The 21167-nt window shown below is 43.1% G+C and overlaps 1 protein-coding gene across 1 annotated transcript in view; it reads left to right on the forward strand.

Annotated features, from left to right (window-relative positions):
* LOC311006186 (ryanodine receptor 3) overlaps positions 1–9069 on the forward strand; it is a gene marked incomplete at both ends in the record, with an annotated part of 100877 nt that extends 91808 nt beyond the window's left edge. Inside the window, 16 exons of the mRNA XM_083998915.1 lie at positions 572–653; positions 847–2163; positions 2676–2842; positions 2932–3018; positions 3104–3298; positions 3419–3549; positions 3632–3674; positions 3799–3926; positions 4036–4096; positions 4260–4406; positions 5830–5964; positions 6057–6213; positions 6431–6495; positions 7249–7349; positions 8108–8159; positions 8974–9069. Of these exons, the coding sequence (XP_083855041.1) occupies positions 572–653; positions 847–2163; positions 2676–2842; positions 2932–3018; positions 3104–3298; positions 3419–3549; positions 3632–3674; positions 3799–3926; positions 4036–4096; positions 4260–4406; positions 5830–5964; positions 6057–6213; positions 6431–6495; positions 7249–7349; positions 8108–8159; positions 8974–9069 (2964 nt within the window). The remainder of the gene's footprint in view (positions 1–571; positions 654–846; positions 2164–2675; positions 2843–2931; positions 3019–3103; positions 3299–3418; positions 3550–3631; positions 3675–3798; positions 3927–4035; positions 4097–4259; positions 4407–5829; positions 5965–6056; positions 6214–6430; positions 6496–7248; positions 7350–8107; positions 8160–8973) is intronic.
* Positions 9070–21167: the final 12098 nt, after the last annotated feature.

Raw genomic sequence — 21167 nt, forward strand, 5'->3', positions numbered from 1 at the left:
GTCTCCCTTAAAAAAAATCTGTTGCCACTAGAGGTCTCTGCAGGCTAAAGAATAACCTCAGGCTACTGCAGTACAATCACATATGTAATTCCACTCAGCTATATGATATATGACTTCATCTATGATATTTCCTCCATTCCCAATAAGGCAGGAGTGGGATGATAGCCAGCCACCTAACCTTATCTTGCTCTGACAGTAGAAACCAGGATGAAGGAGAGCACAGGTGGACGAGTCTGAATTGAAGGCAACAAAGAAGGCCTCAGATTTATGGTATGCTAAATACAGGCTCTATGGAGACCCTAAATGAGTCAGACTGACCAAGCCATCTGCTCCTAGACAGTAAAATAGCATTAACCCTGGTGCTGATGGATGTATTTCTCCTGCAAGGGCCTTCTGGGCACCGGCAGCACCATTGCGGGTCCCCACAATCTGCGGCAGCCTTGATCTCTCCAAATGCAGCTTGGAGATATTACACAGGGTGGCAGTGCCCTTAACGGAAGGCCATCAGTAATCTGTGTGATATAGTGTAGTGTGATTCACAAGGTTTCCTCTTTCTGCCCTCTTCTTACAGGACTCCAGTCAGATTGAATTATTGAAGGAGCTGTTGGACCTGCAGAAGGACATGATCGTCATGATGCTCTCTCTTCTCGAAGGTTGACTTTTTCCATGACTCACTATTAGCTGTGGCAGCAACGTTAATTACAAGGATGTTTTATGACTTTCATTAAATATTTGTTTGCTTGATGTAGGCAGGTATTTACAGCAGCAGCTTTGTTTAATCTGTATGCAGATTGTTGACTCATATTTACTGACGTTGTATTTGAAACTTTCTTCATAACTTCACAGGTAACGTTGTCAATGGGACCATTGGAAAACAAATGGTGGACACTTTAGTGGAATCTTCAAGCAACGTGGAGATGATCCTGAAATTCTTTGACATGTTCCTCAAGCTGAAGGACTTAACCACCTCGGACAGCTTCAGGGAGTACGACCCTGAGAGCAAAGGGATCATCTCCAAGAAGGATTTCCAGAAGTCCATGGAGAACCAGAAACAGTACTCCCAGTCTGAGATTGAGTTTCTTCTCTCTTGCGCTGAGGCCGACGAGAATGACATGTTCAACTACGAGCAGTTTGTGGAGAGATTCCACGAACCCGCCAAGGACATTGGCTTCAATGTAGCTGTGCTGCTAACCAACCTCTCTGAGCATATGCCTCACGATGCTCGTCTCTCAACCTTCCTCGACCTGGCTGAGAGCGTTCACAGCTACTTTGAGCCTTTCTTGGGTCGTATTGAAATCATGGGCGGAGCCAAACGCATTGAGAGAGTCTATTTCGAGATCAGCGAGTCCAGTCGCACCCAGTGGGAAAAACCTCAGGTCAAGGAATCGAAGCGGCAGTTTATCTTCGATGTTGTCAATGAAGGCGGAGAGAGCGAGAAGATGGAACTGTTTGTCAACTTCTGTGAGGACACCATCTTTGAGATGCAGCTGGCTTCACAAATTTCAGAGCCGGACCCATTGGAGCGCCCGGAGGAAGAGGAGGAAGACAACCAGAGTGTGGTGGAGAACGAGGAGCAGGCAGAAGAGGAAAACATTATGCTGGAGTCTTCTTCTGCCTTCACCATTGCCTGCATCTCTTTGAGAAAAAGCCTTTGTCACTTCCGGCAAATGTTGACACTCAAGAGCATGAAGCGGCAGTACAGGAAATTCAGGAAGATGAGTGTGAAGGAGATGGTGCGAGGCTTCTTCTCATTCTTCTGGATGATCATCACGGGACTCTTCCACTTTGTCTACAGCCTCATTTGGGGTTTCTTCCATATCCTGTGGACCACCATGTTCGGCGGCGGCCTCGTTGAAGGGGCTAGAAATATGAAAGTGACAGATATTTTGGGAAATATGCCAGATCCCACTCAGTTTGGCATTCATGGAGATGTGTTGGAGACGGAGAAGCTGGAGGCAAGTGAAGCGTCTGCATTGGCAGAGATGGGTCAGATGGCTCAGGGTGAGGCAGCAGAGGCAGACCTGATGGCTGAGTTGCTGAACATCCAGCCCAAGAAGGAGGGAAAGCACGGGAGTGAGCCTGGGTTGGGGGATGTGTCTGAGGTGGTGGTGGGGGACGCTCCGTCTATTGCCAGTGCCGTCAAGCAGAAGAAGGCACAGGTCAGTAATGATGTTAAATCAAATGGAATGATGATGGCTCCATTCCTAATCATGCTTTAACTAATAGACACTAAAAACACTACAACATTAGAATAGACAATTTACATGAAGCGCATTTGTTATTATAAGCAACAACCTGTTAGAGTAATTGATGGTCAAATAATGCATTTGTTACAGCTGGCTGCAAAGAAGAGGGCTGCAAATGGAGACTACAAATCTGATTCAGAGAAAGGAGAGTGAGTGTTCATTGCTTATCCTCAGAGGAATTGATGTAATTCAATCATTAACCATTGAGCATAGCAGTTTGTTTTGCTCTCTGCAATGCCAACATTAGAAATATTGTGAGGAATGATAGAAAGTCGAGTCTCGATGTGAAATGAAGTGAAGTCAGAGAGTAAAACTGACTTTATTGCTGTGTAGTTTAATTCTTCTCATGTCACATGAATGATTGTATCTGTGACCTCATAGTGGTATTATTAGTGTGTCACTGAAAGAGAATTTATTGTTGCAGTTCAGAAGATGGCGAGAAGAAGGACCACGACAAGGCCAAAGACGAAGCCCCTCTAGAGCTGGCGGCGGAGAAGAGACTCCCGAAGAAGAGGCTCGGCCAGAGAAAAGAACCACCGGAGGCCTTCATGGCCAGCTTCTTCGCTGGCGTGGAAGTCTACCAGACCAAGATGCTGGTTAGACATTTCCCTCACAGCCATCTTAAAAAGATTATATGACGCATGTAAATAAGTTGCAAATTTACAACTCATATATATTTTCACAGAACTACCTGGCCAGAAACTTCTACAACCTTCGCTTTCTGGCACTTTTTGTTGCCTTTGCCATCAACTTCATCCTGCTCTTCTACAAAGTAAGCTCGTATGAAGACTACTTTAGAGTCTAATGATTACAGATTGTTGCATTTGCATTGCTAAAAATGTCTCGCTGTCTTTCAGGTAACTGGAGATTACTCCGATGATGAAGACCCCTGGAACGGTCAAGGTCGAGTGGGAGAGGAGGAAGACGAAGGGGCACTTGAGTACTTTGTCCTGCAGGAGAGCACGGGCTACATGGCACCAACGCTTCGCTGTCTGGCAATACTGCACACTATCATATCTTTCCTGTGTGTAGTGGGATACTACTACCTGAAGGTGCACTGACAAAAAAACAGACTTTTTTCCTAATTCTTACATGTTATGTTTCGACAAATGCATATACACTATATGCAGCATACTGTGATACCAGTCTACCTCATGTCCTGTGTGTCAAAGGTGCCACTGGTGGTGTTTAAACGTGAGAAGGAGATAGCAAGGAAGCTGGAGTTTGCCGGCCTCTACATCACTGAGCAGCCGTCTGACGATGACATCAAAGGACAGTGGGACAGACTGGTCATCAATACCCCGTGAGCCACCTACAGCACAGTTATTAAATTCTGAGTCATGATCGTGCATAAACAAAGATTTAATTGTCCCTTCTTTCACCAGTTCTTTCCCAAACAACTACTGGGATAAATTTGTCAAACGCAAAGTAAGTCATTTATGTAATTTTGGTGTAATCTGTCACGGACACAAAGTCAAATCTTGTCTTGTATGAGCTAAATGTCACTAACAGTCATCCTTTCCTCTGTTACTCTCTCTGCTGCTGTGTGTAGGTGATCAAAAAGTATGGAGACTTGTATGGAGCGGAGAGGATAGCAGAGCTGCTGGGCCTGGATAAGAGCGCCCTGGATTTCATCCCTACGGAGGAAGCTGTCGCCAAGGAGGCTTCGTTGGTGTCATGGTGAGAGATCGGACTGATAAAGCGCAGACAGGCTGGAAAATGCCTGAGGCAAAAATAGAGGTCAGATAGACAATATGAACCTCTCATATCAACCTGTCTCTGTTGCCAGGTTGAGCTCAATCGATACAAAGTACCACGTCTGGAAATTGGGAGTGGTGTTTACAGACAATGTAAGTTGGAGCTCGAGCTTGGGAGATTAATTGCCCTGTTTGTCAGTTTCAGGGATGGCTGAATGCATGATTCGACGGATGGATGGATGGTTGAGTTGATTGATGATGATGTTAATGAACGGATAGATTCTGATGAACTTCTTGTGGTGTTTTGTTTTGACAGTCGTTCCTGTACCTGGTATGGTACACCACCATGTCCATTCTGGGCCACTACAACAACTTCTTCTTCGCCGCCCATCTTTTGGATATCGCCATGGGCTTCAAGACCCTCCGCACCATCCTCTCTTCTGTCACCCACAATGGCAAACAGGTGAGGAGTAAAGAGGAGGATGCAGGTCTTCTTCTGAGCAGCAGGGGTCACTGCAGAGTTAGTGGTCGAGGTTGGTTTGTAACCACTGCCTCTGTTTTCCCTGATGTGCAACCACAAGCCAGGTTTACCACAGTTTCCATGTTGCTGCCCAACTGATGGCATCTTGGGTAATAGGAGTGTCAGGCCTTTGCCATCCAAGCCTTTAAAGCTTTTTGCCTAACAGATGGTAGCAGATGGTTACTCCAAACATTTGTAAACTGCAACCTATTTACACATTGACCAGATACAGAGCATTGGCATGCACATCCTATTTGATTTGTGTGTCTGTCAGCTCCTGAGAAAAAAACTCTCTACATGTTTGTCAGGTATCAGATGACAAGCTTGTGTGACCCTGTGCAGTATGTTAAGTGGATAATGGACGTTAAAAAGATGCTTAGTTGTCGTCTACTAAATATTGCATGTGCTGCATCTTTTCAGCGGAGATGCAAGTCAAGGAATCGATCATGTGTACAGTACACAAAGGCGGACTTCAGATTCCCTCAGTATCCTTCGCCATTTGAGTTCAAATGGTTCAAAGTATGGGGCGGTGTGTGGCGCAGTGGTTAAAGCGGCCACCCCATGTAGAGGCTACAGTCAATCAATCAATCAATCAATCAATCAATTTGTTTATTTCGGGCATGTCAATTTAAATCATCATCATCACACTTCATCTTAGTTCAAATAATACAATACACATGGCCGAAAGGGAAAGCGGGAGAAGCAAAAGCTTATCTAGTCCCACCCCCAGAGCTCAACGCAGGCGTCCCCGGTTCGAATCCCGCATCGGGCAGACCTTTCCTGCATCTCATTCCCCCTCTCTCTGCCTCCCCCTTTCCTGTCTATCTCACTATGTGCTTTCAAATAAAGGCAAAAAGCCAAAAAATATACTTAAAAAAAAAATGGTTCAAAGTATTTCATTTGAATCCCATTTCACTTCTTGCAGGGAATCTCATGTCAACTGACCAGAGGCGCAAATCAAAATTTAATGTCACCTCAATCTCCAAGGGTGGAAAAATGCCCAAATGGCGAGGCCGCAAGGAATCACCTCCCACACTCAGCTGCCTGTGGGCAGATCAATGGAGCTGTCAATCCAAATGCAGCTTACTGCCGCTTCCACTGTTGTTGCAGGTTAGGTTCATGAGGAAATCAATGCAGGAGCTGCTGCAGATGTAGAAATAAAGACTACGGTTCATCATAATTTATTATAAATAACTGAACTTTTCCATTTGAACTTTTCCCCCACTCACAACCCGCTCTTCTCTCGCCACGGGCAATCCCGTTGTGGTTCTCGTGAGAGTTCTGCCGTTGTGTCAGCTGTGTCTCTACATAGAGTTCAAATGAGACTAAACTGAGCTATGCGTTATGTGTGTGTTTCCCCCTGTAGCTGGTGCTGACGGTGGGCCTGCTGGCGGTCGTGGTCTATCTCTACACTGTGGTGGCCTTCAACTTCTTCAGGAAGTTCTACAACAAGAGCGAGGACGACGATGAGCCCGATATGAAATGTGATGACATGATGACGGTAAGTTTTAGTTGCATATTTTTGAAGTGCCTGTTGCTTGTATTGATCCTCAGGCTGAGCTGTGTCCTGACCCTCTGTCTGTGTTCACACAGTGCTACTTATTCCACATGTACGTTGGCGTGAGAGCAGGAGGGGGAATCGGGGATGAGATCGAGGACCCGGCTGGTGACCCTTACGAGCTTTACCGCATCCTCTTTGACATCACCTTCTTCTTCTTTGTCATCGTCATCCTCCTGGCCATCATCCAGGGTGAGCTGAGGCACTGTGTGGTGTTTAAGACAAGAAATGACTTTTTACTATTTGAGACTATTTGATTTAACTTAATCTCTTTGTAGGTCTCCGTATCACTGTAGTAGATCTATATTACACTCTATATTTTTAGGAAGTGAGGAGTGTAAGATAGCGCTGCTTCGATTACACCAATATTATATATGATATGCTCACAGCAGCTCCTTTGTGGTTGCAGGTTTGATCATTGATGCCTTTGGAGAACTGAGAGACCAGCAAGAACAAGTCAAAGAGGATATGGAGGTGAGAGGAGATTTTCTGCTCATCAATTTATGGAGGATTACAAGGCGGTGTCCAGAGGGAGGAGGAGTGGAGGATGGGATGGGAGAATGAAGGGTGTGGTTCTCTAAAGGAAATACGTCTTATCATTACTTTTTATGCATTTAACTAAAAAAAAAATACAAATACAGCAATTAAAATAATGTCTCTCTGGCATATTTTATGGAGAACACAAAACTTAATTTTAACACTGCTAAAAAAAAGTGAATTTCTTTCCTTCTTCCCAGGCTTCTTGAGTTTAGACATGTGGTCTCTTCAGGGTCTTTCAAGCAACAGTCCATTAAGCCAAATGAGGGTCAGAGTGCAATGTGGTCCAGTGTTTTGAGTTTTCAATGACAGGAGAAAATAAATATTTAGTCTAGAATATGAAGGGAAAGAAGTCTTATTTTGTGGGAAAAATAAACTAAAGTATGATGATTCTGGGGAAAATTCAGGAGATTAGACAACCGTGCTCCTCTCATTTAGCCTAGATAACCCTGATGACATCATATGGGTGATTTTCTCAGACGTTAGAAAGCTCCTGAGACATTATACAACGGTTCACATGCTCAGTAATACGAATTAAAACAAGTCTTACTGACCTTTATATGTAAAATGTGGCTCTTAAAAAATAAAACGGCATCTCCTGTTAATTAGCATATGTCATAAACTAAAGCACAGAAGAAGAAAAAAACGGAGAGCATGTGCTATAATCATCTCTTAATTTTCTTCCCTCAGACCAAATGTTTTATTTGCGGGATTGGTAACGATTACTTCGACACAACACCTCACGGCTTTGAGACTCACACCTTACAAGAGCACAATTTGGCCAACTACCTGTAAGTATCTGACTTTAAATCCTTCTTCATAACCTTCAAGTACAAATACATTTATCATTATTGTCATCAGATGTGTGTTGCCTCCTCTCTGTAATTTAACCATGTGATTGATGGCTTCAGCACATTACCACAGCATTAGGGCCAAAGTCACTAATAGCTGCAATGATCCAGAACACTGGATCATTGCATCCAGTGTTCTGGATCCAGTACCTTCAGGTACTCTTACCATCTCTCTCAGAGTTTCCCCTGCTGTCTCTGTTTATCCCGCGTTTCTCCACAGCGGCTGTGACAATAGAAAGTCTCAGTCCATTTGCGCTCACAGTCAGCTGGCCAGAGGATATGAGAGCGACCTCATTATGTTGCTTCATTACTATTTAATGCCATGAACTTTACTGGAAAATAGGTTTGTGATAGCGTGCTCTCATACAGTATTCATCATGATTTGGCATGCTGCGATGCCCACAGAGATACAGCGGCCCGTTGCCATTTGCACTTGATTTTGGAAACAACAGGTGATTCTGTGATGCAGATGGGAAGGTGTTATTTGTTTGGATTCAGAAATGAAATGATGAAGCTTCCTAGCAACACATAACGTGACATTTCCTGTGAATGTGGTGTTGTTGATATAAACTGTGCCTCAGTAAAGCCTCTCCCTCGATTCTGTGTTTTTAACTGTGATAAGATGGAGAAAATGTGATAAGGCGAACGCTTGCTGTGACATTTTTCTTCTGTCTCATTGGTCTGTGTTTCTTCGAAAGGTTTTTCCTGATGTATCTTATCAACAAGGATGAGACAGAGCACACCGGCCAGGTAGAGTATAACGCTACACTAACGACCTTTCTGTCATCCTCAAACAATCACAACAATGGAACAATTGCAACAGGGTTGGAGGAGCTGTACATCATTAATTAAACTGAGTAAAATTGTGGTTGGATTTAAATTTCATATGTTTTCTTTTGGTTAAACCACAGGCCTGCATTTGTGGTCTCCATAATGTTAAATAGGTCCATTAACTAAATATACCATCTGAAATTTAAATGTGCCATTGTATGTATTTATGCTACATGCGTGAAATCGATGTTCTACTTGCTGATTTTAGCAGCAAAAAGAGACAGAGCATTGATAAACACAGTGAAGTGTCTTCTTCTGCTAAACCATCTTTGACCAACTGTCTTTTTTTGATGTCATACCAACTTCTCTGAATTAACATTAATTAACCACAGCTAATTAAACTTGACATAAACCCCTTCTATTAAGGCAGTTGTCATTGTATTATCATTCACACCACTTCTACCGGCTTAAACTTTCACATCATGCATCTTGTTATGCCAATGTTAATTATGAAAATTATAATTAAACTTGGGACAATTTGAAAATTACAATTTGGACATGAAATTGTGCAGCCTTGGTCTGCTCATGTTGTATATGCATGAGTTCATGTCCAAACTTTAATAACTTTTTTTGAGATATTACTGACTTTGTGTGTGTGTGTGTGTGTGTGTGTGTGTGTGTGTGTGTGTGTGTGTGTGTGTGTGTGTGTGTGTGTGTGTGTGTGTGTGTGTGTGTGTGTGTGTGTGTGTGTGTGTGTGTGTGTGTGTGTCTGTGTGTGTTTGTGTGTGTCCAGGAGTCATATGTGTGGAAGATGTACCAGGAGCGATGTTGGGATTTCTTCCCAGCTGGAGATTGCTTCCGCAAACAATATGAAGATCAGCTTGGATAGAGCAGATGCATCCTCTTTACCTCTATCCATATTAAATGGGCTGCTGGAATATGTAGTCTCACGTGCAGCTGCTGGACTACAACACCACACAGTCATCCCATCAATGCTTTTAGACTGGCCCGAGGAGAGATGAGACAAAAACTTATTTTTATCCGAAATAAGAGAAACATCTCCTACCCATGTCAGACGTACCTGTGTCACCGTTGGTACCGTGCCAGTCTTTGAGGAAATGACCTGTAACTCACCCAGACTTTTTGATTTACTTTATTTTATTTTTTCAGTTATAGGACTCGTTCTTGACAGCGTGTTGCCTTTTACTCCACATAACCCTAAATCATTGCACAATTTTTTTGTCTTTCTGAGAAACACTGGGTTGTGTGGGGTTATGGGACAATGTGTCGGTCACGTTATGCACAAGAACCCAACTTCAATATTTTGAGAATGTTGAACTTGAGACTTAATGCCAAAAGAAAAGCAGAGATGTTCAGTAGATTAACGTAGTGTGCAAAAATGTGATATGGAAAAGTTTTGTTTTCAGATGTTGTATCCTTGCATATTGAGAAGAAGTTTTAGAATGAAATGGCAAAAAGGTTTATTATGTAGGATTAAAAAAATGCCTAAATTTTTTCATGAAGTGCCTTACTGTACTGTATCTACATTACAATGAAGCTATGCAAAACTTTTGTTTTTTCTTTATTGTATGTAAGTACAGTAATTTTCCTGGAGCAGTGATGAGTAGCTGTCCAGACATGTAGTTTGTGGCTGAGGTTTTTCATTTGAAGATGGACGAACAGCATTGGTTTGATTTATTTTTTGCTGAATGCAGAATACCTGCAAACGTTCAAGGTACAGTACAAAGTGTAAAACGACACATCAGAATTTACTGAACACCTTCAAACGAGAACAAAAATTCAATTGCTATTGTATGGCCATTTGTATGTAGTAGCTTTGCTGATCTGTGCATTTCTTTTGATGGAAAAAATAAAGAAATCAATGCAAGAAAAATTATGCTGTTACTTGGGATCTGCACTCAACACTTACTCTGTAAATTATTATTAATATTATTAATATTATTAGTATTATTAGGTAGTATGATATAATAATACTCATATAAAGTATTATAAGTTAGTCAAAGTCTAAAAGCTGTGAGACATCAAGTCATTTCAGTCCCCATATCAGCCAGATGCAATGTGGCCTATCCAGATATTTTCTAAATTTTATTTTATCTAAAAAGCTTTGGACTTCAAGTTAATTTGACTGACCAAAAATGTCAACGCTATATGATAACCGTAAGCTTCCTGCAGCTTTTAATTACAGAGTGGTAATAAGCAGCGGCTTAGACTTTAACTTCTAGATGGTCAAAGTGGTAGGACATGGCCTCAGCAGGCTGCATGATGGGAGTTTTAGTCCTTATTACCCATGGTGCCACCTGTCAGCTCGCATCATGTCACCACACCTCAGGCACCACACAGTGCTGCAGCCTGCCGCTGAGAGCAACTCTGGCTCCTCAACTCCTCAACTTACACCTGTACCAGCATGTTGACTTGTTTTTTATGGTCCTGAGTGAAATTACTTTTTCAAAATGAAAGAGTGACTCATTGTCATTTCTCTTCCACACAGTGACTAATGGCGTCAAGTTTAAGAAGCCACATTCATCACTAACTAGTAAGAAGCTGTGACTGTCATTGTTCAGTTAATATTTCGTAAATATTGTTTTGCATGTATTGGGAAAAAGCAAAAGCAATATCAGAGGAAACTTAATTTAAAGTTTCAAATTCAATATTCTGTTTCCTAACAAATGGGCTCCTGTATTATTTGGCATATTATGTGGCAATTATGGCAACAGCATGTGTGAAATTGCTAATATGATCATTCTCAGTAATTTGACACAATAAGCTGCAGTGGCTGCTCTCAACATGAAATCGCAGCAATTAAGCCAAATAACTGCGGCCATACAGCATTAGACCTATTAAGATCTCATTTCCTGTTAGGTTTGGTGGCAGCAAAATTAAGTTAGATGTCTAATTTTCATCCCGAATGGCTTGTTGAAGGAATTCCTGCTAATGCATAATCACGAAATGGGAAATATTAAAATATTTATCTTTTATGCTTTTTAGTGTAATGTTTATAAAATATGTTAATTTTATGGACAAAGAGGCAACACAATTTCGGTTAAGCGTATTTATCCTACATAAAGGCTAATGAGAGCAATATCTATTTAACTCAAAACACTTAGCTTAGTTAGCTTAGCACAACTTTAAGACTGGAGACTGGGGGAAAACTAAACAGCAGCAAATGCTTAAAAATAAACATGTTTCCTATTTGTTGAGAGGTGTTGTGACACTGTTTATTTTACTTTTACGTTTTTAACCTTTATAAAGAACCAGGGTCGCTGTCTCTTCCAGTTGCTAACATATAGCTCCACATCAGCTTTGTGTTTAATAGAGAAATATTAGGGTGTCAATAATCTAACTTGAAGCATTTTCAAATTGTGAAACGTTTAAACATGTTTTCCAATCAATGAAAACCTGGATGGTAGAAAATCCCCTGTGTGTTAATGTACTGTCAGTCACACAGTTTTTCCATTATGTTACCTGTTCAGACAGAAAAACGTGACAAGGTGAGGAGAAGGGTCATTTAGAGGGCAGCTGCTTGATAACTGCTTTTCACACACTTGGTTTGCTCCAGTGGACTGAGCTCCACAATAGAGCCCTAATAGAGCAGAACATGTGGCCAGTGAATGACACAACCCGGGGGACATTTTACAACTTCATTCCACCACTGTCCTCCTCAGATGACAGACAGAAATAATAGGCTAATTCATTCTTGACTTGGTTTAAAATTGCTCTTAGACTGAAACTGGACTTTTGATAACCTACAACAGATCATGAACGAATTTGCTTTGCTGTAATGTCTGACCTGTGTTCCCTTAGCTCTATGATTTTAGCACATACACTTTGCTGATGCAACGCTGCTGAAAGCTGGATCCGGTCTGTCATCTTGGGCCCTGCATGGTGCACGGTGCTGTGAAGTGACACATAGATCTGGAGAAGAAAGAGAGCAGCTTGAGTCACAATCCGGGCTGTCACCTGCAGCTGGCGACCTGCAGAGAAACCTCCAACTGGTGACAAGACACTACATATGGTGCCATTGATGCATCTTGTCAGTGTTTGAACATTTTGTGCAACAACATCACACAACAAACGACTCCTTAATAGCAGACCCAGGTGTGTCGAGAAAAGAGGAAGGTGGGATAATAAAACAAGCTTAATCGCCCCATTATGCACAACTGAATTTCACTGTCATTGCTGGACGGCATGCCACCTACCTTCATCTGACAGCTTAATTGTCATCAAAATTGATGACATACTCCTGTGTCATTTAGGAAATCTAGTGTGTTGTCTGCATGAAATGATTGCATTGTCATTAGCAATGAACAATTAGCTCTGTAGGAAGCATGAAAGAAAATACAGACCCAACCCAAGGTCTGCTCACCATTTCCAGTGCTTTAAACTATAATACGATTAATGATCGAAAGACTTTAGTCAGTTGTCATGGAGATGGATCTCCACTGTATTAGAACACTAATATTGCTCACGGTAGATCATGACTGAACTAACACTGGGGTTTTTTGTAACAAACACTGTAGGCTTAGGCTATATGAGTTTGCGTACTGCTTTTATTTGTACAAGTAAAATCTGGTTTTCAAATGCATCAAGAGCATTTTGTACAATAATATCATCACATCTGAAAGTAGATATTTGAAAAATTGTTACACTGTTACTTCTTACAAAATGTCAAAATAGGAAATAGGTTTTCTATGTAGTTTAATTTCCTTGCATTGCATTATTTCTTCTTTTATTTATTTATCTATTTTTTCTTACAACTGATAGTCCAGAAAGATATTGAAAACGCATTAAGTGTTTGCCCATAGTAAGCTGGAACCTGAAAATGTTTGATACTTTTTTGCATGAAAACAAATGACAGAATATTAATAGAAAGGATCTAATGAAGAGCATGTAAAAGAAAACCTAGTCCGTGGACCATGAACAGGAATTGTTGCCAGTGTGAAAGTTTTGAATTTTTAAGTTGTTACCTCAAATCACCTGGCAGCTAAAACCATGTTTAAATGTTACTACTCATTCAGGACATTGTCTTTTAAAAGCTTTTGTGGTTGGAACGTACTGTTCCCTCAAAGTAGGTACATTTTTACTGATTACGCATCATAGCAGAAGGACCCTGCAATATTAGTGTGTGCAGCTTGTGTGTGTATGTGTGAATCTGTGTGTATGTGGGAATACAGTAGGTAAAGCAGAACCCTAGCTCTGTCCTGAGTTCACACACTGCAGCACTGGCATCCACATCTTTGACAGATGTGTTCCTCCCTAAAGCACACTGTACATCAATAATGTTTATGTGTGAATTTAAGTGTGTGTCTGTGGGAGTGTGTGTGTGTGTGTGTGTGTGTGAGAGACAGAGTAAGACAGATGGAGATTGAGAACAAAGGCGAAGAAGTGAGTTAGCAGTGAGTGGATTTAAAAAGTCACTGGCAGGAATAAAAGAGAGTTGAAGTACTCAACCCGGTTGACATCTGCGAATGAACTTTAGGTGTAAGACGTAAGTAAGCTGAATCGCCTCAAGGAAGCTTTAATAAGAAGTCTTGTATCTGTTGGTATCATTGAGTCTTTCAAGCGAGTTTGACACAGGGTCTAATTATGTGAAGACCATGTTCCTTTCCACAGCCCATTCCAATGACACTATCTTCAGCATCTAAAGTGGTCCTCTAGCTGTGAAACCATTGGACTAATGGATCTGGGTTGTTTAAGTGGTCTGTTTTTCTAGGACATGCATGATGGACTGAGGCATTGCTGTGTTTTGGAGTGGACAGCATGGGTGGGAATCTCTTCAGTCTGTTGTCTCAGAGACAAAAGAGCTTCTTCTGTCAACTCCTATTTCATTCATCTCTCAGACAGATTTAGACACCCTACAAGAGCTAGCATGTGTCTTATGAGTGTCCACTTCACTTTGAAGGTGCCTACTGCCAAAACGATGTTCTACAGGAAAATGAAACCACAAACCTTCTTGTTGTACTGAAATCCATGTCATTTTTCAGCACTTCACAAGCACCTGGACATCATATCTGTTTTAATGGACTGGGTTGTTTGTCCTTGGATGTTTTGCAGAGAACCAGGTCTTTCTTAGGTTCTGGTCCAGAGGATCTGTTTCATGTCCAAGGTCAGGTCGTTGAGTAACTGAAAGCTGCTGGGCCAGCAGTGCAGACAGACATGTGAGGTGAGCAGTGCTGAGCGAGGGTTGAAGTGAGCTGAACAGGCTGGTTCGTACTCTACGGGTGTTCTATTGCGCTGATACGGCAGGGGACAGGTCAAGTACAGACGCAGCTCTGACATCGGGCCAAACCTACCTGGAGCGGACGAATGAGAACGGAGAGAGGTGTGCAAAAGTCACTTCTGAGGCTTTGTATATGTGTATTATAGCTTTTTTATTATGAGAATATGACGAGAAGATCAATACCTTTTTTGTGTCTATCTATTTAATATAAACTCATTACACTGTACCATAACATATTATCATCTGCATTAGTGATATTATTGGACAATTAGTAAAACCTTCATCAAAGTTTCTTCTGCTGGACTTTATTTAAATCATGGACATCATATGCTGTATCAGACATAAGAATACCTAAACATCTTGGACTGTCTGTCATTCAAATAAGCAAATAACAATGTGACATTTGCAATAGGGTTGCAATATACGACCACAAGATTGTGACATTTTTATTTTTTATTTTGAAATCCCTACAAATGGTGGAAAAACTAACATTAATATGTCTATGTGTTTGGTTGCATATGCATCCATCTTGCAGGTGTATCCAGTGTTTACTGGGAACTTTTTTCACATCCCATAGTGTTATCCTGAAAAAGCCTAATTTAACCTTTGCCCTGCTCCTTCATCTAAAAGAGATTTGAGATACCCCTACCCATGATGTGAAGGTAGAACTAGGGGAGATAAGGAGTAGAAATGGGATTCAGAGTATGAATTTTAGAGGCCGCAAGTGCAAGGGCAACTACATTAATTAATTAAAGCCGCTGCTATTAGATGCCACTATGCACATTTTAAGGTTAGGGCTTATGGTTTGGTTTGGTTGTCCTTAGAAAATATACATTTATGGTCCAGAGTCCTGATCCTGACCGTACCACAATTTTCTAGAGGCCATTGGTTCGCCAACATAAGATAGGTGCCCTTAAGCCTACGAATGAGTTGTAGTGCAACTGAAGTTGAGAGCATCACACATTGCATCAGACGCATCATGAGAGAGAAGGAACATGTCTGTGAAGCAGCGAGGGTGACAGATGGCTTCTAGCATGTTGAGGATATCACCACCTTACTTTTTAATCTCACATCATGGAAACTCCATCTGCTGTTTGCCACCAAAAACAATTTCTGCTACCCAGGGATGGGTGAAAAAGTTTTGTTCCCATTAGTTCAGCCCGAGGTAACCTGTTGAAGTGCTTTTCTTCCTGGCAGCGAAAACAAATGGATGGCTCCAATCAAGGTAATGGTGCAGGAGGTTGAAGCCGATGAGTGTAAACATGCGCCGTAATTACCCGTTTGTTTCCGATCACCAAGTTGTCATTAAAGCTTCCTGAACATATCTTTTCAAAGCAGGATGCAACTTCACTCTGAAGATGAATATAATTATGATTTGATCACACCACGTGATTCACACTCAGAGAATAACAATGTCATACTGGAAGGAAAATTTGCAAATACAAGCAAAAACAGATGCCCGCTGATGACGATGAAGACAGTGATTGCATTATTTAATCTTGAATTGCTCCTCCTATCTATGAATAATACATGTTTTTTACCAGTGCGGCGTATTTAATGGGGTTGACACTGATGCTGACTAATGTGAGTCAAGGAAGGACACGGAGGTAAGTCTCTCAGAAGCTTTTCAAGATCTCCTTCTATTCTTTCGGATTTCCACTTCACGGCCCATTAATTCTTCCTTGGATGTTCGCCAGAATCAGCTTGTGTCATTTGAAGCGTTGAAACCTGGGAGTATTGAAGAGGGGAAATGGGAGTCCCAGCGGACCGTCTGTCATAGGATGTAGGCCTGTTCATAGCACTGGATAAAAGCGTCTGCCCTTTGACTGCTTGTTTTCATAATGGTGGCACAGGTCACGGAGAGAGCAGAGAAAGTTTGGGTAGTTATAGACTAAGAATATATCTAATCCACGCACAGACGGTAAGGGGTCACTCCAGGGGTTACGTGAGTCTGTGCTCGGGCAGTGTTAATGTGGAGGGCAATGCTCCTATAGAGTAGATGAATACATTAACATGTAAAGTGCAAGTGAACTCAGCCCCAGGTCCAACTCCTTCCCCAACCAACTCCCTAATCAGGCCCAGGTTATATGAGACATCGCTTAACATGCACAAGTCAGCCGTTTTACGCTGCATACGTAATGACTGCCTTCCGTTCTGGCATTGATCTGAGAACAGTGTGTCATCCTTTGACTCATCCTGTGTGTTAGGTGTTTTCTCGTTGTTCTGTTTCGCCTGAAGTTTTGTTTCGCTTCAGTTGCTATCCCTTTGCCATGGCTGTTTATTTGTTTGTGATTTTTAAGTTCTTTCTCCTTTAGTGCCGTGGTCACTGGGGGGCCAGACGCCCTTGGTGAGCCCCCTTTTACTTTATGCATGTGTAGAAAAGCATTGGGACATGAATTCAGATTGCACCATTTCCTTCTGTGGGGACTATTGTGTTTGTGCCTTAGTTGAATGGTAGCACCCCTGGGCACTCCTTATTGTAGTCTGCCTCTCCACAAGTGGTCTCAGCACAGTTTTCACAGTTTTACTCCCCATAAATGTTCACGTACAATTATCTCTAAAAAAGTTGTAAATGTTTCATGGTACATGCATTTTCTTCCATCCAACAATTTTAACATCTTATTGTATGCGATTGTGGCACTAGATGAAACGTCAGAGGATCACAAGTAATTAGGACACAATATCTGTGAAGAATGAATGTCTTAACTAAAATTAAGAAAATAACACATGATCCTCTGGGAAGCATGTCTGAACAGTTTCATAGATTTCAAACACATTTGTGTACATACATGACAGTTGTTTGGCCACCTGGGTCATGAGAGGCTGTTGCTGTTGTAGCAACCTGAGCATCGGAGTGGAGCAGCTCCGGCGCATGGCACATGGCAGGCCTCTATATCTCTTTGCTACCCTGAGGTTAATAAAAAGCCGTGAGTTTATGTAATTTTGCTCTAGGCAGCACTGAAAAGGGAAAACAGATACAATAATATCATTTGATCCTGTGTGGAATCCTCAAGTGCGTTCCACAGGTCATTTCAACATGACACAAGCTTATAAAAGCAATTTACTGTTGTTTTTTTACTCAGCTTTATTAAATTTTGTACCCAAGACCTGGCTGTTATCTTAGACAGCTTTAGGTTATAGTGCACATAAAAACAATGCAGGCTGTTGCCACCAGAGTCCAAAACAAGTATCGTCTGTTATGGTTTTTACAGTATGTTGTTGGCTTGCTGTGAGATAAATGGAACAATATGGTATTGATTAAAGATGCTATCGTGACGTGGCTGCATTATCCACTCTGCCAATCCTTGACATCTTCTTTGTTTGTTTTTTTCTATATTTATATTTTATTTTATTTACTGCAGATGAGGCCTTGGAATTGTAATAGGACACAAACCACAAAGCTGCAATTGTTGTTAGAGATGGGAGTCATCCATGCAGATGATAAATTACTAGCACTGATTTAACCTGTAATAACTGCTATTATGGTTGTTATTGTTGCGTCTGATTTTGACCTCAGCTTCCCTTGACCAGTACAGTCAGGTAACAATAATAATGTTTGAAACCAATGGGAACTATATTTCTGTCCTTCGTCACTCATGAAGGACTATTTTTTGCTTGTTGTACCACATGAGGAATACCACTTCTAGAGCAACGGCTGTGTATGTGTGTATGTGTGTGTGTCTGGGGCATGTGCACAAGTTGGTTGTTGTGAGGGACTTTCAGATGGCCGGCCTCTCTAAAAGAAGAGCTAAACAGTTAGCGAGGTACTGCTCAGTATCGGCTATTATTGGAAGCCGCTCAGTCTGTTTTCTGTATCCTTGAATGATGTCTGTTTTCTACCTGACCTGTATGTCATCAACAGTGTTCAGTGTTCAGCTGCCCCGGCACTTTGTAACTGACCGATTCCTATTGTCAACTGCACTGGCAGTATTTATGTCCCTTGTACAGGAACCCTTGTACTTTTTTTCCCCATGTGGGCATAAATAAATATTCCAAATGTGTGTCAAGTTGTGGAATTTTTTGCTTTCAACTTCTTCTAATGATGTCTGACAAAGTCTTATAACCATGCAACACCACACTACCTGCACTGTGTTACGCAATGTGCTACCTTAGCTTTATTCTCTTATCACTCAACTCTTGGGCTTAGTGCATCCTCAACCAATTAGCACACAGCACCACAGGAAAGATAATCTCATCAATAAACCATGGAACATTATTTAGGATAGGAATTAAAGATTCATGCTTGAGAATCCTAAAACGACAAGTATAGCACTTCAAACCATCAAAGTGCACTTTATGAATTATCCCGGGTTCCTCCTCAAACTTTTGAAGAGATGTCACTTTTAATATTTGCTCAATGGCCCAGCAGTACGAAGCTGTACTTCTCACAGTCGATGCATCGGGAGTTCTCAGCAGCTGGAGAGGCCATGTGTATTTATTTTCCATTAGAGTGGCTCTCTCATCTCTCTCTTCATCAAGGGTACACTTTACATTATGGGCCCTAGTTTCGTCGACCAGGTGAAGTCTGTGATCAGCGCAGCTTCGCCACGCCAACGGGGTGTGGTCCAGGTCCATTTCGCAAGATTGGTGGGCCGCGCAGTCAGACTTAGACCGGCGCAGCCCCTCCCCTCGTCCCTCCCACCGGCGCAAACGGTGAAGAGGGAGGAGACAGGGCGGGAGGAGGAGAGAAAGGCGTGGAGTGGGTTTGACACAGCCGAGTCAGATCTTCACCAATCAAAGGAGCTCCTCTCCTCACCTTTAAATGCGCCGCGAGGCAAGGTGCATTGCAAGATTGGTAATCATGAACAGCAGCGGTAGCAGCAGCAGCGTGAGCGTGAGGCGACCTAACTTCTCCCAGGAAGAAACTGATGTTCTGGTCCGGGAGGTCCAAGCTCGCAATGTCCGTATTTATGGAACTGCCAGCAGACCTCCACGGGCTGATGATGCAAAAGTTGCCTGGGAGGAGGTCACAACTATTATCAATAGAATTGGTTCTGGTACACTGAGAACCGTTGCCCAGTGCAAAAAACGGTTCAATGATGTTAGACGAAGAGCCAAACAAAAACTTGCGGACCACCGGCGACAGGCACAAGCTACCGGCGGTGGCCCCTCCACCAGCACTCCCCTGAGCACTGCGGAGGACATCGCGTCCTCCACCCTGTCCTCCACCAGTATATGTGGATTTGGTGGACTGGAGGCAGGAACGGGTAAGGCAAATTTGATAAAGGTAGCCTATTTAATACGTTCAAACAACAAATAAGTCCTGTGCGCAAATCACAAGCAGCATGGATGCAATCAAGAACCACGTGTGCGTAAAAGACGCTTTGCCAAGCTCCGTGGCCTGATCTTGTCACTAATGTTTGCTTGCAAAATCACCCTATAGTTCCTAATTAAAAACAACGGGTGAAAACGTTTAATAAACTTTATTAGGACAAACAATGTAACAAACAATGTAACAAACAATGTAACGTTTCATCAGCAACACAGGGCACCGCACCTCCGCCGCAGCTGGAGGTGGTGGTGGAGGAGGAGGAGGAGGAGGAGGAGGAGGAGGAGGAGGAAGAAGAAGAAGAAGAGGGTGAGGAACAGGTGCTCCCGGAGCGGGCTGCTCAGCCGCAGGCTCCACAGCAGGCTCCACAGCAGAGGAGACGGGTCCGGGACCAGGTGGCAGAGGAGGGCGACGAGGCCTTTCTCCGGCTCCAAGAGGGGGGGTTCCAAATGTTGGAGAGGGAGCTGGGTGCCCTCTCCTCCCGGGTCCAGGGGATCGAGGCCCAGCTGCAGACGCTGGGCAATCAGATGCGGCCGCTGGCCTCCATCGCGCAGAGCCTGCGACGCCTGGCAGATGCAGCGGACAGGCTCGTCCCACAACCCCCACTCTCGCCAGCAGCACCACCAGCACCACCGCGTCCAGAGTCGCCTGGGGCAGCACCGCGTCCAGAGTCGCCTGGGGCAGCACCGCGTCCAGAGTCGCCTGGGGCAGCACCGCGTCCAGAGTCGCCAGCGGCAGCACCGCGTCCAGAGTCGCCTGGGGCAGCACCGCGTCCAGAGTCGCCAGCGGCAGCACCGCGTCCAGAGTCGCCAGCGGCAGCACCGCGTCCAGAGTCGCCAGCGGCAGGTCATAAGTGGCCATTACGGCCACGCATGAGAGGGCTGTCCTCCACTCCCAGCCTGAGAGGGAGAGGGCGAGGACGAAGAGGAAGAAGAGGAAGAAGAGGGGGGGGGGGGTAATTAATAAAAATTGTTTGTCAACATGGTTTGTTTTGGGTGTTTATTGTCTAGTTTAAGTGAGTACATTTACACTAAAATGTTTGAATGGATGTACAGAGAAATACTTGCATTTAGGGGCAGATCTGTGCAGCCAGGTGGTCTCTCCTCTCCCGTGCGCTCTGTTGCTCTCCCTCCTGATACGGCACATGCAGTTCGGCCTCTCTCCGTCTTAAGTCCTGTAATGTCTCCTCCGTTAGGTCCAAGTGACATCCACTGCGTATAGCAATGTTGTGTATAACACAACATGCCATGAAGAATGCACTGACACTCTGGGGGCTGTATGATAATGAACCACCCGTACGGTCCAGACATCTGAAACGCATTTTGATTAAGCCAAAAGTGCGTTCAATGACTGACCTGGCACTACTGAAAACACGGTTAAAAACACGCTGCGTTCTTGTTGTCGGTGTAATGTATGGCGTTATCAACCACATTTTCAGTGGATATCCATTGTCACCTAGCAGCCACCCATCCAGGGGGGG

The sequence above is a fragment of the Trachurus trachurus genome (genome assembly GCF_905171665.1).
Source record: "Trachurus trachurus genome assembly, chromosome: 22".
In the NCBI taxonomy this organism is placed as follows: Eukaryota; Metazoa; Chordata; class Actinopteri; order Carangiformes; family Carangidae; genus Trachurus; species Trachurus trachurus.